The following is a 16,424-nucleotide window of genomic DNA, read 5'->3' as shown; positions in this document are numbered from 1 at the left end:
TTATCTTTTTATGATAGGCGGTTTAGATTTACAAAACGGTAGCCGTGACATTCCTGGCAAAGCGGTGATGGCAATAAGTTTAAACCCGCAAAAAAAGGGCTCATGGTTGCAAGTAACGTTACAGTTAGAACAGTGTCTCCACCACCACCAGTCTGCCATAGTTCAAGGTAAGTTGTATTTAATTGGTGGTGCTATTTTTAATCCAGAAAAACCAGAAAAACTAGGAACAGCAACGGATGGCGTTACAATCTTTAGTTTTAAAACTGGTGAATGGCGATTAGGACAATCAATGCAGTTTCCAAGAGCCTATTTTGGCATGACTCGATGGCGTGATAAATTAATTGTGACTTGTGGAGAAGATGATCGAGGTGTTGAGACTGAACAGATAGACATTTACGACACACCTAACGACTGCTGGAGACTTCTTACTCACCATCCTGGAGGACCCAGATTAGGAGTGGCAGTAGCCGTATTGGGCAACAAACTCTTTGCTCTAGGGGGCTATTCTAAAAAAAAGAAACGCCGAGGAGAATTATTAAACGACTTTTACTGTTACGATATACTTATGGATCAATGGACAGCGCTTGAATCGTTCAACAGACCAATCAGTCAAGCTTCATTAGAAGTCGTGAATAATTCCAGACTAATTCTTATGGGTGGAAGAACACTAACGAAAGGTCAAAAAATAATCAGTAGTGATGGCATTTATATTTATGTAGAAAATCAAAATTTCTGGAAAGAAGTAGGAAAGATGACAATAGGACGACATGACATGGCAAGTACAGTCTTCAAGATAGATCGTAATAAAACTTATATCTATTTAGTAGGAGGAATGACAAATCCAAGTCCATCGTCTGTCAAAAAAGTTGAATGCGTTTCATTTGACGAGGAATCAGAAAGAGCGATAGTTATTGTTGCGAACAGTACCCCGTTTCCTGTCACTGGGACTTCGTGTTGTATTGTGAAATAAAGTTTTCTTTAAATAAATACAAATTTTTAAAATCAAAACTTTGAAGTATATTTTTTTATTATAAATTTATTGTTATTAGAGTAAAAAAATATCGAAAAATGTTCATAAACGACAAAAATTAAATCAAATGTTTTTCATCATAAAAAGACGTGCTTCAATTAAAATGACATTCGGCTTTCCTTGATATGTTTGACAATATGGCGGCACTATGTTGGTGCTAAAATTTATTTTAAATGTTTACTATTTGATTACGAAAATAATTTTTTTTATTTTGAGCGTTTTTTATATTTGAAAAACATTTTGAAATAAAGTTATTTTATCGATTGTCTGTTTCATTAATTTTTGTGTAGCGATGAAGAATCGCCTGGTTTTTATTACTCTTGGCACCTAATTTTTTCCCCCCAACAAATAAAAAATAAAAGAAATTGTACAGTACAGCGTACAGTGCACGACGAGTACGCACGAATACACTGGTAGAAAGCGTTAGTTCGTTCTCTCAAGCATCAAGATAAAAAAGTGATTCAAAAATTTCAATTCAAATATCACCATCTAAACTTAAAATTAAATACTTCAATCAATAGTAGTTAGTGACAGTGCAATGGATACACGTATGTGTGCATTTTGTGGTCGAGGAGAAAAAAGCTTGATGGGACAAGGAGAATTAGTGAGATTTGAACCAACTCCCGGTTTCAATCCGTTTAAAAAATCACTGAACAGATCAGTTTCAAAAAATTCAGATGATGGAAACTGTAAAAAAACTATCCAGCCATCAGCTGCCACTTGCAGGCGTTCGAGATCGGTTGGAAAGGGGTCAGATTGTCTATTGAATTTTGCATAATTTGTGACAAAATAGTAAATAAAATAGATATTTCAATATAATTTTGTTTACAAACTTTACATAAGTATAAAAAGTTTATTTTAACCAAAATGTGTTAATATTAAAAATATAATAAATATTAAAAAAATATTAAAAGCTTTAATATTTTACTTTCATTAACTGAAATTTCTAATATAAAAATTCAGAAAAGATCCAACTCGTAGTTCCTCACAAATGTCAACTGACTCAGAGGATGTCGGTGAGTTGAGTCGCAACCAATCACAGTCAAGTCTAGATGTAGATGGGCAGTCCCAACTGCAAGATGAATTGTTTTTAATTGGATTTCAGGATGATGTTGATGTTACTGGTCTATTTGAGAAAACAGGTGGTTTAGCAGTTTACATGATGAGTGATAGTTTGAGTGTTAGATATATATTAGGAATATATAATAAGTTATGTGATTGTAATGTGGCATTGAAACACGGGAGTTTCTATTTTGATTTATTTGTTGTTGCATGTATGAAGTTAACTTTGTTTGTATCATGAAACCACTTGAAAATGCATGAATAAAATCATTACACACATCTTTAAAATTTTGTATGGAGGTGATTATTACTTTCTTGATAAATTTTCAATGATGGATCTGGGAATGAATTATTACTAGCAGCATTTTGTAAATAATAAGAAAAAATAAACTGAAAGAGTTGTACTTTAAAAGAATTCAGTCATTGCATTCATTCAGCTAAATGGCAGCCTTACATTTTTTTCATTTCACATCGAATCTAATGCATTTATTAAAAATTTTAATTTAGGAATTTAATTATAGTTGATTAATTGAAGAATGTCTCTTAAATTTTTTTTCTAAGAAATTTTTTATCTATGGATTAACTGAAAAAAATCGTTAGTTTTTAAACATCTTTAGGAATGAGTATTGTTGTTTTTGTCAAGCATCAGTGATTGGTTAATTATGTTTTGAATATGACAGTGTTAATTATTTGTACATTTTAATTTGCCTCAGATGATACAATAGTTAAATTATGGAGGGTCTATATTGTGTTATGTTGATATCATTGAATTGTTTATAAATTATAATATTATAATTATAATAATATAAAAATGTGTTTTTTACTCATTAGTTAGTCAAAAATTCAAAAATTTAAAAAAAAATGAAAGTATGAAAATGCACTATTTCACTCAGACATATTTTAGTTTAAACAAGTTTTAACACTTTCCCATTGCAAAATTCAATTCAATTTTCGTTTGCCTACAATTGTTTGAAAAAACTTGTTACCTATATTTGTTATAATAATAAATTATGACGAGTGATTAAATTCATAATTAATTATTAAATATATAAAATGAAATGTCGCAGGTCATGTCATGGCCCACCAGAGTTGTGCCCTCTGGTCGGCGGGTGTCGTTGCGAAAGATGACGGCAATCACTTGAATGTGGATGTCGCTGTCTTCAATGGACTTATGCAGGTTATTTTTTTATCTCTTACAATTATTTATTTATTTAATTATTATTATTATGATTGTGATTATTGTTATTATTATTTTCTTATCTTTACTGCAATTATTAATTTATTAAGTAAATTATTTTTTTTGATAAATATGTTTTTTTTCTCTCTAATTTGAGCTCTCTGTGTATAACGCAATAATCCTTTAAAATGTTTTACCTTTTTTTTTGGTTTGATTTAACATTGGTTTATAAGTAATATTAACTGAATTGGTTTTTACTGAATTCATCCCATAAAAAATTTTACTGTCCCAGTTTAATTTACTATTGGCTTAATTTTTTAACCAAGGAGTTTTAAGGTAAATATTTTAGTGAAATATTTATGTTTTAAGTAAAATTTTAAATGGAAAATGTACCAAGTTTTATTTTTGTGACGAATATTTATTTTTTTCTATTCAATTCACAGTAAATGACTAACTTACATAATATATGAAAATTTGTATTTTTAATTATAAAAAAACAATTGTGCACATATTTCAATAAGATCATTAATGTTCATTTGCCTTGTCCATACAGAAATGTGCTTACTGCAACAAATATGGTGCTACAATCGTCTGTCTGTCGACCAACTGCCTCCACAAGTACCACTACCCTTGTGCCTCTGGTGGTGGATGTTTCCAGAACATCAAGAACATGTCACTATTGTGCCCTGATCATTGTAAACAGGCCGTAAAATTAGGTTCATTGTTGTTGTTGCTGCCATTGTTGTAGTTGTGGAAGTAGTTGTTGTCATGTATTGTTGTTAATTATTTGTTTGCTAACACCATCAGCTAATCAAGAAGCGTGCTGTGTTGTTTGTGATGTCATGGGCAGCATGAGTGACCAGCTCTTTTGTACCAGCTGTGGTCAACATTACCATGGCAACTGTCTTGACCCCACCGTGGAGGTCAGCCCCGTTGTGAGGGCTGGCTGGCAGTGTCCGGAATGCAAGATTTGTCAGACTTGTAGGTTAGTTAGGCCCCTAGTTTGTGAATTTTTATGTTTTGATGCCAGTTCATCTTTGCATCATATCCTACTGTCACTCAAATATTCAACACACCATTCAAGACTGTTCAAGAAAGTGGAAAATAACAGCAAACACGTCATCCATCCTCTACTACACACCAATCAAAACTACTACACACAACCTTTGTCAATGCAAGCATCAAGTCACCACTCAATCAATATATCAGGATAAGATCTTCATCACAAGACACCTTAAACATATTAGCACTCAATAAAACTTTTCATTAACTCTGTTTCTTTTTTTCATTGGTCACTTGCTTACTAAGTCATTAACCAGTCTATTAATTAATTATTTTATTTATTTGTCTCTCTAAACCATTACTTTATTTTATTTTCCATACTTTACATGCTTAAACAATTTTTCTCTGTTATTTATTTTTTGTTATCATTTTATACTATTGCCTTGCATGTTGTAACAGTTTCTGCCTCTGTTAGGTTCTGATCTTTTAAAGAATAATAAAAAAAATTTATTATTGCTTCTTTCAATGCTGTTATCATATGGTATCAGATGATGGTGATGATTTATGCAAGTGTCATTATTATTCATTATCAGTAATAATATCAAACATTTTGGAAACAAACAAACAAACACACGTATGCACATGCACTGTTCGAAAACACGCACACAGACACACACTCAACTATTCTATCTTCCACCTTGTTTCCAGACAACCGGGAGATGATAACAAGATGCTGGTTTGTGACAGGTGTGATAAGGGCTACCATACATTCTGTCTGAAGCCTGCAATGTCTACCATACCCAAAAACGGATGGAAATGCAAAGTTGGCATTACTGACGTGTACATGCACGCCTGTATATGTTTGTGTGTACATGCACGCCTGTATATGTTTGAGCATACATGCATGCTTGTATATTATGTCTGTTCTCTTATTGTTTATATTGCTTCTGTATATGTGGGGTACTAGTTTGTGTATTATCTTTGTTTTTTCTTGTTTTTTGTTTTTGTTCGTATGGGAATATAAACGTTTGTCTAGATAGAATATGGGTGCATTGTTTTTATTAATTGATTAATTAAATTAATTAATTAATAATTTAAAAATATTGCTTGTATAAACGAATGAATGAATGAACGAGTGAATGAATGAAACAGAATTGCAGAATGTGTGGAGATTGTGGATCAAGAACTCCAGGAAATGGACCAAGTTCAAGATGGCATCTCAACTACTCTGTGTGCGACAGTTGCTACCAACAACGCAACAAAGGTTTGTCAGTGGTCAATCAGTGTTTACTGTTGTCGTTGTTGTTGTTTTTGTTGTGAGTCAACATTTTTTGAATAGATATCAATAAATTTTTTTTTTTTGTTTTAATTGTTGTTATTTTGATTTATGTTGCTGTTGTTTCAATGTTTCCCTTGCTCCGGCAACTCTCCTTGTTATTTGGTATATTTGTTGTTGTGATGACAGAACTTTACCCTCTGATGATGCGTTGAATTAGCACTGGGATGTAGTTTAGGAGTCAGTTACTGACTAGCTCTCAATAACTTAAGAGTCATGGTTTGGCTGGAACTATTTAAATTCATTCTCGTTTTGTTGAGATTCTATCATGTCAGAGTCTGCATCTGCCAGCAATGTTGTTAATTTTTTGTTTGCTATATGTGAGTGTATGAACATGTGGTTTTATTGTTTTGCATTGAGAGTTTATAATGGAAAATCACGATATTATTCGATGTTGATGTTGAGAATTTATACTGATGGATCATATGTATGAATATGTTTACTTAATGAATAGGCTTATGCTGTCCCATTTGTGGTAAGGCCTACAGGCATTTTGCAGCTCAGAACAAAATGCTGCTCTGCTTATCGTGTAAAAGGTTGGTTGTTGGTTGGCTGATTGATTCGTTCGTTGATTGGTTGGTTGATTGGTTTATTGGATGGTTGGTTGTTCAATGATTATCTATCTAATTGAATACTTTGTTTAATTTGTTTTTTGAATGTTCGTCTGATTGGTTGAAAAGGTTGAAGGTTAATTAATTTGCCAATCAATCAATTATTCAATTAATCGTTCAATCAATCATTTAATCAATCAATCAATCAATCATCCACTTCAACGCTTTGTTTTTATGACATGCCTGAGTTATTTCAATTTGATTATGCTACAATTTATGCAGAAAAATGTTCATTATATCCTTATTTTATATCTACATTTTACTCTTAACTTATTTCTAACTTGTTGAAGCTCAAGCCTAACTCACTCCTACCTATACACAGACATATACACAGTGAATGTGCTGAAGGTTACGAAAGCGGTGATAAGAAGCTTTCCTCTTCATTGTCTTCATCGTCATCTCTGGTCGCCACCACCAACAACAATGCAGATGATTACATTTGCCTAAATTGTAGGGATAGAGATGATTGTAACATGGTAAGTCCTCCGTCATGCTATCATCTATCTATCATGTATCATGTATGGTATCATGTATCTATCATGTTTCATGTATCATCATATACCATCAAGTAGTCTGCTGGTGGTGGGCTGTCCTTCATGGATATGGAGGGAATGATAATAAATGAATAATTATAAATATATAAATAAATAATATAGTATTTTCATCCATGGTTGGATGATTTTTGAATGAATGAATGATTGGTAAATGAATAAAGAATGAGTGATGGAACGTATGAGGTACTCTGGGGATTAGAACGCTAGGGAGGGGAATGAAAGATTGAATAAATGAACTACTAAATGGATGGATTAATTTTTTTTCTCTATAAAATACTCAAGTAAATAAATGATTTAAAATAAATTATATTAGGAAATGTACACATAATCTTAATAATGAAATATTTTGCTCTATGAATATTTAATTCCCAGCAATGCGACACCACAAGTAGTGGGAATGGAAATGGAAACAGTGTTAACGTTGTTGGTGCCGGTAGTGGTGTCGCTTCTTCTTCTACTGCTGCTGCTGCTGCCTCTACTGCTGCTGTCACTGATGATACTTCAAAACCGAAAGATATTGAAAACTTTGGAATTTTCAAAGTTCTGAAGGGTTAGGGATCGTTTAGTTTGACAGTTTAGTCTATTTCTGGAAGCACTATGCTGTCAATGTTTCTATCTTTAATGCTATAATAATATTAATTGATGATAAAAGCCTAGTTACGAAATTCAAGATGATAGCTGTGCTTACTGGAAACGTTTTTTTTTTATATGGAATAGCAATTTTTAACAAATTGTTCAATCTTATTTGCTTGTTTTCAGATGCCGGTAACAAAAAAGATGATGCATCTGAGGATAAGGGCTCAGCTTCTCAAACTCATCAATCAATCAGTGCAGGCCTGGGTGGAGTTAACTCAAGAGATTCATCCAATCAAATTAATCCTGAATTATCTGTTTCTAGTTCTGATATTGACTTAAAAGCTCTGGAAAAAGTTAGGAAACGTTGATAAAGATGATGAGAATGATGATGATGATGAGGATGATGATTATGACATTATTAATAATAATAGATACTATTATCTTATTTTTTTATGTGAGAGTCTACCACTAACTCTAATATTGCACGTTGATGCACCTGATAAACAGAATGAGAACAGTTTGGATGACTTCCTGGACAACAACTCATCCGGCATGAGACCAAAGGCATCAACAAGCAGCAGTAGCAACAACAACAGCAATCTGGCTGGTGCCGACACCAACGCTTTGTACTCTGGTAAGGGTGGCAAACAGGGGTCATTCAGAGGTCAGCAGGATGGAAAGAAGATAGGAGGGAGAAACAAAGTAAGTTGATGTTGTTTTGATGATGTTGTTGTTTTTGATGTTGTTGTTGTTTGATGTTGTTTATATTGTACTGTTGTTTTGTTGTTTTTCAGTGTTGTTAAATGTTTATAATGTTGATTTTTGATGATAACGATCAAATTTTAGTTTTCGTGTTTCCAAAAATTTAATAAATCATTTAGTTAAACAGTAGCGGTGATTGTATGTCTCGTTAAGATTCAAATAATTTTACTTGACCACATTATTACCAATGAGAAAGATAAAACTACAAAAACAATAATAATGGATTGTTGAAGGGTCGATCCGTGGGAGCAGGGAAGAAGAAGCGTCCCATGCAATCCTCCGGCACGATGCAGCAGTCCTCGGCGGCAACATCGTCATCATCAGCTCAACAGTGCACCGCATCTGCCACTAACAGCGTACCATCTGATCGAAAGAGAGGACCTAAGCCTAAACTAAAACCCATTGGCTCAAACAGTCAGGTTAGAAAAGAGAAGGCTAGATGTTTATAAATAATGGCAATGACAAAGTAAAGAAATGATTTCAGAATTAATCTAAAAGATTTAAATTTAATTTGATGAAAGTTTAAATGTGTCACGTGCATGCACATTGCCAGGCTTCAAAGGATGAACAGAGCAGCAAAGATGAAGAGCACGCATCAACACTGGTCATTGTCTCCTTCAAGGACCAGTTCACACTTAGACAAGACATGTGCCTTAGTTGTGGCAGCTTTGGATTGGGAGATGAGGGGCGTTTGATCGCCTGTGTTCAGTGTGGACAGTGCTACCACCCATATTGTGTTGGCATAAAGGTTTGTTCTGTGTGTGCTTGTGTGTGTGTGTGTATGTGGTGTGTAATTTAAATGGATGTGTTGGTTGGCGCAAGTAGAGATGAGAAAAGAAGATATTATTGTGTAAAAGAACTTTACAGGTGAATAGAAAATTATTGCGCATGGATTGTATTAGATCAACTTTTTCCTTTCATATTGTCATTACAAATTTGTTTTTACGTAATTATTTGCTCAGTTATCTCATTTGGGCTTTCACCATCTTCGTCTTCGTTCTAGGTGTCTCCATCTATGCTGGAAAAGGGATGGAGATGTCTTGACTGCACAGTCTGTGAGGGGTGTGGCAAGCCCCACGATGAAAGTAGATTGATCCTCTGTGATGAATGTGACATCAGCTACCACATCTACTGTCTGGACCCCCCACTGCAGGAAGTACCTCAGGTAGATTAGCTGCATGCACGCTGGTAACTTGTTCTCAATGAATTAGGACCAATGATTGAATATGATAACTAATGACTATACAAGGGGCAATGATGATTAGTAACTTTGATGAAATTGTTAGTTTCAATCGTTTGTCTGTTTGGAAATTGTAACTACCGAAAAAATAATGATGTAGTATATTATGATACAGATGATGAAAGTAATATTTTCGTGTATATGTATCATAATCACCAGGGCACCTGGAAATGCAAGTGGTGCATCATGTGTGTTGTATGTGGAAGCAACAATCCAGGTACAAATTGCACCTGGCTGGAAAACTTCTCTAAATGCGGCCCTTGCAGTAGTCTCGAGATATGTCCTGTTTGTTGCATGAAGTATGCTGATACAGATCTTGTACTTCAGTGTGCACACTGTGATAGGTAAGATTGTATGTTTGCGTATGTTTGCTGAACGTTTGTGCACTAATGTGTCTTTGTACAACTCTGCATACATCTCTGAAGACATTTCATTTAATTGAGAAACATGGGCTAAATTTGTGGCTTGCTAGATTTCTTGAATCATTAAATTGATGGATAAGGTGAATATCTATGCATGTGATGATGACAATCCAGGCAAATATTTTTCATTGTTCTTTCAGTGTTTTTAGTATTATCAAGTGTTTAAAAAACTTTTGACAATTTCTGAACCAGTCTAACGTTCCTTGGCTTTGAACAAAAATCTTTAAGTAAGCATGACAATTTTTCTCACTCTTTCTCCATTACTCTCCTTCCAAAATTTTCTTGTTTCTTTTAGAACTGCTTACCAGATTGATTTCCTAAATTTCAAAATATCATGTGCACATGCAAACTTCAACCTGCATTTTGAGATCTTGCAAAAACTTTTAGCAAAACCTCATCATATGTTTCCCGCTGTTTCTCGTTAGATTGCCTGCCTAATAAACAATTAATATTTACGCATTTACAAAGTAATAAATCTCGCACATGGGCAAGTTTGTTTTTACACGTTTATGATTGTGAGTTAATAACTTCTTGTATGATGTACATGCAAAAATACTTCCTAATTCTTGGTTTAACATTTCCGTGACTTTTTGTATACCAGGTGGCTCCATGGAATGTGTGATGGTGTTAAGAATGAGGATGACGCAGATCATGCCATCGAGGCTGTGTACCATTGTCCACTCTGCAGACCGGTCACTAATCATCATGGTCCAGGTGGGTTCGTCTGTCTGTCTGTTGGTTGGCTGGTTGGTTGATCAATTAATTATATGGTTATTATTTGATTGTTTGGCCAAAAAAGTTGATTGCTTGGTTGGCCAAAAGGTTGGTAGATCAAAGGTTGGGTCAAAGGTTGGTAGGTCAATGGTTGGTTGGTCAAAGGTTGGTAAGTAAAAGGTTGGTTGTTTGGTTGGCTAAAATGTTAGTTGTTTGGTTGGTCAGTCAAAGCAGCTCTTAATAATGACAGGGATTAGAATGGTGAAATAAACAGCTCACCACAATGTTTTATATAGATGGTAAAAATGTTAAAATCAGTTAAGTCGAATAGATAATTATTGATGGCGATTGTAATGGCTGCAGTTTTTATTTTCCTCTTCAGTACTCTGCCTTCCCATGCCTCTTGAGAAAGTGGACGTTCGATATTCACCTCCATGTATTGTGGCTCCCATCAAAGAACCAGGCCAGTTGTTTCAGTCCACTGTTGCTTCTATTGTGTTCATCACCAACGTACATCGACCTAACCGCCATCATCTTAATTTTTATTCCTCATTCAGAGTTATATTTATTGTTATAAAGAATAATAATTATAAATATTTTTGATGTAATTTTAAATTGTATTTAATCGAATCTTTCCAGACTTACCGAAATTACCGCCTAAAACATACTTTGTCGATGGCGTCTGCCTCTCGGAATCAGGTCTGTCATTCATTCGCAAGCAGTCCATGAGGTTGGGTGAGAAGAAGCGCAACCCGTCGAGGTGGAAAAGAACGCTGCCCACACATCCAGGTCTCCTCATGCACCTGGCCAGCATGTCGTCTGAGAGGATGGAGGAAGAGCCCGATGGAGGAGCAGATACTAAAGGTTGCCATTTTGTTTTCTTCACAATCAATCATTTCTACCTTCTTTTATTAATTTATTTCATTATTAGATTCTATTATTTTTCATCATCGGTGCAATCATTAACATCACCACCTCGTGATAAACTGACCCCATCACGTGATAGACTTGCACATGATGGACGAATGCAAGATGGATGGAAGCCAGGAGGAAGACCTGCTTTCACCCACTTACCCCGATCGGTTGGTCGAGGGTCAGGGTGCCATGCCGGCAGCGGGAGGCCTGCTCGAGGAGAAGAAGAAGAGGCCTCGCATGAGAATGGGCATGGGTAAGACGGATGGATGGATGAATGAATGAATGGATGGATGAATGGTTGGATGGATCATTGGATGAATGGTTGGATGGATTGATGGATTGATGGATGAATGATTGGATGAATAATTCACCAACTTACTGACTAGTTGATGACTAAATTAACTGACTGATGAATGGTAAAATTTGTGGATTTATGCCTGGTTTTATGTTATTTAAAATTGAGGAATTGTCTGATGGTTGGATGAACAGACGGAATATTTCGATGATTTGACAAATAAATGGATTAATTCATTAATTTTAGTTGAATGTTTTTGTACTGTGAGTTTTTTTAATATATCACCACAAATGGCATCATTTTATTTTATGCTTATTCAACGTTGAAAAGGTGTAGGAGGGTTCATACCTCGCTCACGAACAAGAGGTGGGGGTGTCAATAGGTCACGGTTGATGGGACTTTCCACCTTAGGGAAATCTACATCCATGTTCCCTGGACAGGACGGTTAGAAAGGGTTTTTTTTTGATTAGTTGGGTGGACAGTATTTTTACTGTTACAGTTATTTATTGGCAATGTTTTATTACAGTGGTACGGAAATTTATAATTATTGCTTGCTCAATATGAAATATGAATATATGCCATTAAAGTTTGTTTCTAACAATAGCATTCAGTCTTGTATTACTTTGTCTACATTAATGCTGAAGAATTTTGACCTGAAACTAATAAATGAAACGTAGATGTGGATGAAGCTGATGGGAAGAAATTGAAACAGAGGAGGCAGAGGAAGGTGGTGAAGAGGTCGTCACTTGAAGATGCTTATCCTGCTTACCTCCAGGTCTCCATCATCTTCTTCAACATTCTCATCTTCGACGTCATGATTTTTATCTTTTTGACCAATGCTATCTGGTTATAAAATGATCATAAAATAATCATTATTCTTCATCACAGCAGTTGCATATTAATTTTCAATATTGTTATAATCGTTTTCATCACCAACTTAACCGTTGTAATCTTCGTTGTTGCTAGGACGCCTTCTTTGGACGGGATCTACTCAACCAGTTCAAACCCAACATTCGACCAGAGAGCATCGACCTTACGAGTTTGGAGCCCCTCCCCATTCCTTCACACTCCGCCACTGAGGCAACGAAATCTCTGGTGGGCCAACAAATGGACCAATCATGGCAAAGCACATCTGGAACAGCTGATATGTTTGTCAGTCAGAAGCAACTATCAGCTGACCAATCGGGTGGCCACCAGCATCATCAACATCAGCAGCAACAACTGCAGCAGCAGCAAGCAAATTCAGCAGAAGGGGGTTCCATAAATTCGCTGGATGTTGATTCACTGGATAGGGATCAAGCCTTGGGTTAGTAGTGCGTTGACATTGGGAAGATTATCATATATTAATGGGAGGCTTGTTTGCCTTTTTCTGTGGATCACATCACAAAAACTTGACAGTGTCATAACGAGATAGTGACGATTAAATCATTTCTTAATGATCAATTTGTTGATTGCTGAAAAGAAAATGATTGAATGGTCAATTTTTATTTTCAGATTCCTTGGACCAGTTTCATGACATCTTGGATAAGTTTGCCAGCTCAACAGGTTACCCTAACTTACCATCTTTCATTATCAACATTTTAATAATGTTTAATTCTTTAATTTCCTTCTCATCATTTTTGTCTTTGTTATCGTTCTTATAGTTTAACATCAAATTCATTATTATTATTACTACAGCTGCTGCTGTTACTACTACTACTACTAATACTACTACTACTACTACTACTACTGCTACTACTACTACTACTATTGCTGCTACTACCATTACTACTCCTACTACTACTACTGCTAATAATAATAATACTAACAGAACATGATGTCTTAACGCAAATTGACAATGAAACATTGGAAGATATATTGAAGAATGGCCTTAATGACAATCAAACTGGTTCGTTTCATTTCTGACCGTCCAATTTTATTATCATTATTGCTATTATTATTTTATATTTATTATTATTATTGCATTGTTTTTTGCTTGTTTTAATTAAAATTTTAAAGGAGCTAAATTTTGCAAGTGTCAATAGCCAAGCAAATTTTCTCTATCCACACTTTTTTTTCAAATTCTGATAACAAATAACTTTCTAACAAGAAAACAAAGTATAAAAATTTTATGTTCTCAAGTAGTGAACCGTCAAGTGAGTCCTGCTGACTTTAGTACGCCCGCTTGTAGCCATTTTCTGATATCTAGTTTCCCTACAAAGGAGTGCCGGTATTGGTGTTTGAGAGTTGATAATGGATGGTAATAGTGATTTCTAAGAAGCTCCTGATAGTTAGATCGAAATTCGTGCACTCATCCTAATGTTATCAGGCCAATGTTTTTGATCAATGCGTGAACAAAAGAAATAAAAATAAAAAATTATGTTTTTCACGTGATGGCAAAATTTATTTATTCACATGGAACCAAAAATAAAAATTTTATTCAATAAACCTCCTTGTAATTACGATAGAAATATAAAACCAGAGCACAGATGTTAACTACAAATGATGACAATGATCGATAATAATGATAATAGTAGTAATAATAATAATAAATAATTATTGTTTTCAGAGTCTGAAGATAATTTTGCCCTAGGGAGGTGTTCATCGTTCACCCCATCCAAAGGATCGAGCGCCAGTGTCTCTCCACTCAGCCCCTCCCTGGCAGAGGCCAATAGGTTTGCTGGTTGAGATTTAAATTTGGTTTGGCCATAGGCACTTAATGCTCGTTTGTTTGCCTTTGATTATTCATTTCTCAGCTATTTATGACTGATTATTCAGTTGGTTAATTGATTAATTAATTAGTCGGTTAGTTAAATAAATAATTGATTAAATTGATCTGATCAACTGATTGATTGAATAATTGTTCGCTTGTTCATCTGATTGGTTGTTTAATTGATTGATCAGTTTATTGATTGACAATTTTTTTTGTGCCACTTCATTTCCACACTAGTTCTGTATACTCTGCAACTGGTGATGCATCTTCAATGTGGGCGCCCACGCCACAGATGAGATTGCAGCAGCAACAACAACAACAGCAGCAGCAGCAACAACATCAGCAACAACAAATGCACCATCAACAACAACAGCAACAACTTCCTCAACAGAATTTATCCTTTCAACATTTTCAGTATAGCCATCAGCAACAACAACAGCAACAACATCAACAACTGCCTAATCAAGGTCATATAAAAGTTACCTTCATATGCATTGTATTTTAATTAATTCAGTTGAAGTTATACACCAATTTGTTGAGTTATTTATTCATCATTTTTCAAAAATATACCTACCTATGAACAATGTTTTTAACACAGTAATACTTATTTTCAGGGTTCTATGCAAACAATCCACAAGTCTCTCACCTTCAGCCTTCTCTCTCTCAAATGGATGTCCCCGATGACGATGATGACTCAACGATGGAATCCTCATCGACATCGTCTGATAACTTAACGTGCAACCAGCGAAACATCAGGAAATGGAAGAAAGATGAGACCTTGGGAGAACAGGCCACAATTTCCCAGGTCCTCTATGCCAACATGTGTCATCCAGAGCTGAAGATGCAATATCCAGGTTGGTGGTTACTTTTCATGGTTCGTGTTCTTTTTTTTTTTCAAGATTTTTATAAATTTTTTTTAAAATTTGTTCTAGAATAACGGTGATGTCCTATTTAAATCACGTGTTGTATCATATGTTAATTTGTTACTTTGATATAAACTTGATAGATTGGAATGAAAGATCGAAACAGATTGCCAAGTTGTGGAGGAAAGTACTTCCTGATGAACGATCACCTTATCTGGTTAGTTGATCAGTCGGATGGCTTGATCAGTTGTTGAATGGATAGATGAATGGATGATTGTTTGGATGAATGGATGGACAAATAGTTGAATGGATGGATGGATGAATGGATAGATAGATTGGTGTATGATTTGTTGGATAATACAATTGGGATGACTTGATGTGGATGACAACGTGTAATGTGTCTCTATGGATAAATTCCATTTCGGCTCATTTCAATTTGTATTCCGAGTTATGCTATAAGTGAAGATTAATTGGAATGATTGAACGATTGTGACGTGATCAAAAAATGAATGATGATATGTAGGCAAAAGCTAGGGAGAACCGAGCAGCGAGCAGACTCTTGAACTCACAGAAGGTTGGTCACGTCGTTATTCATTTGATTGTTAATACAATTGGCAGTAGTTTATTAGTAGAGGATGGGTGCCAGTTGTATGAGGCACGATAGTGTTAATAAAAATCTATAAAGTTGATGTAATAAAAAACTATTATAATGATAACTTGATAAATATTTTGATGCAAAGGAGGGAAAGAAGATGAAACAAATGAAGCAGGAAGTGTTGAGTAGCAATGCGATGATGAACATGGGCATTCCAGGCAACATGCATCAGCAGCAGCAGCAACATCTTAACTTGCAGCAACAACATCTTAGTATGCAGCAACAACAATTCAACATGCAACAGCAACAACAAATTACTATTCAGCAGCAGCAACAACAACAACAGATTAACATGCAGCAACACCAGAAACATCAATTGAACAACACTAACATGCTCCCCCAACAGCAGCAGCAACAACACAATATGTTTGGTAAGCATCATTTATTACACATTTTTGACAATCACATTCAAGTTAACTAACAAGTGGTACATGTTTTTTAAAATTGGTTTTAAATTACGATACGGAGTTGTTAATTAATTAATTAATTAATCAATTAGCTAATCATTTAATTATTGT

At 34.9% G+C, this 16,424-nt stretch overlaps 3 protein-coding genes across 3 annotated transcripts; all 3 read left to right on the top strand.

The window, feature by feature from the left end:
• Positions 1-1,568: 1,568 nt before the first annotated feature.
• On the top strand, positions 1,569-5,238 carry HELRODRAFT_78708 (hypothetical protein; the record flags this gene model as incomplete). The annotated part of the gene is made up of 6 exons (XM_009019080.1): positions 1,569-1,769; positions 2,052-2,175; positions 3,160-3,269; positions 3,823-3,985; positions 4,077-4,254; positions 4,980-5,238. 6 exons carry the CDS (start codon positions 1,569-1,571, stop codon positions 5,236-5,238), a joined length of 1,035 nt encoding a protein of 344 aa, XP_009017328.1.
• Positions 5,239-8,636: 3,398 nt separating this feature from the next.
• Positions 8,637-9,698, top strand: HELRODRAFT_78656 (hypothetical protein; the record flags this gene model as incomplete). The annotated part of the gene is made up of 3 exons (XM_009019079.1): positions 8,637-8,858; positions 9,114-9,275; positions 9,510-9,698. The coding sequence occupies 3 exons, from the start codon at positions 8,637-8,639 to the stop codon at positions 9,696-9,698; spliced, it is 573 nt and encodes a 190-aa protein (XP_009017327.1).
• A 1,427-nt stretch (positions 9,699-11,125) lies between these two features.
• HELRODRAFT_111755 (hypothetical protein) lies at positions 11,126-15,075 on the top strand (the record flags this gene model as incomplete). Its single annotated transcript, XM_009019078.1, has 9 exons — positions 11,126-11,654; positions 12,027-12,140; positions 12,374-12,471; positions 12,663-13,002; positions 13,191-13,241; positions 13,507-13,584; positions 14,245-14,350; positions 14,626-14,855; positions 15,003-15,075. Coding segments are annotated over exons 1-9 (1,242 nt in total), but the record flags the coding sequence as incomplete, so codon positions are not given.
• Positions 15,076-16,424: the final 1,349 nt, after the last annotated feature.

The sequence above is a fragment of the Helobdella robusta genome, assembly GCF_000326865.2.
Source record: "Helobdella robusta unplaced genomic scaffold HELROscaffold_23, whole genome shotgun sequence".
NCBI classification, from domain to species: Eukaryota; Metazoa; Annelida; class Clitellata; order Rhynchobdellida; family Glossiphoniidae; genus Helobdella; species Helobdella robusta.
Note: the sequence above shows the minus strand (reverse complement) of the source record. Positions and strands in the feature narration are given on the sequence as shown.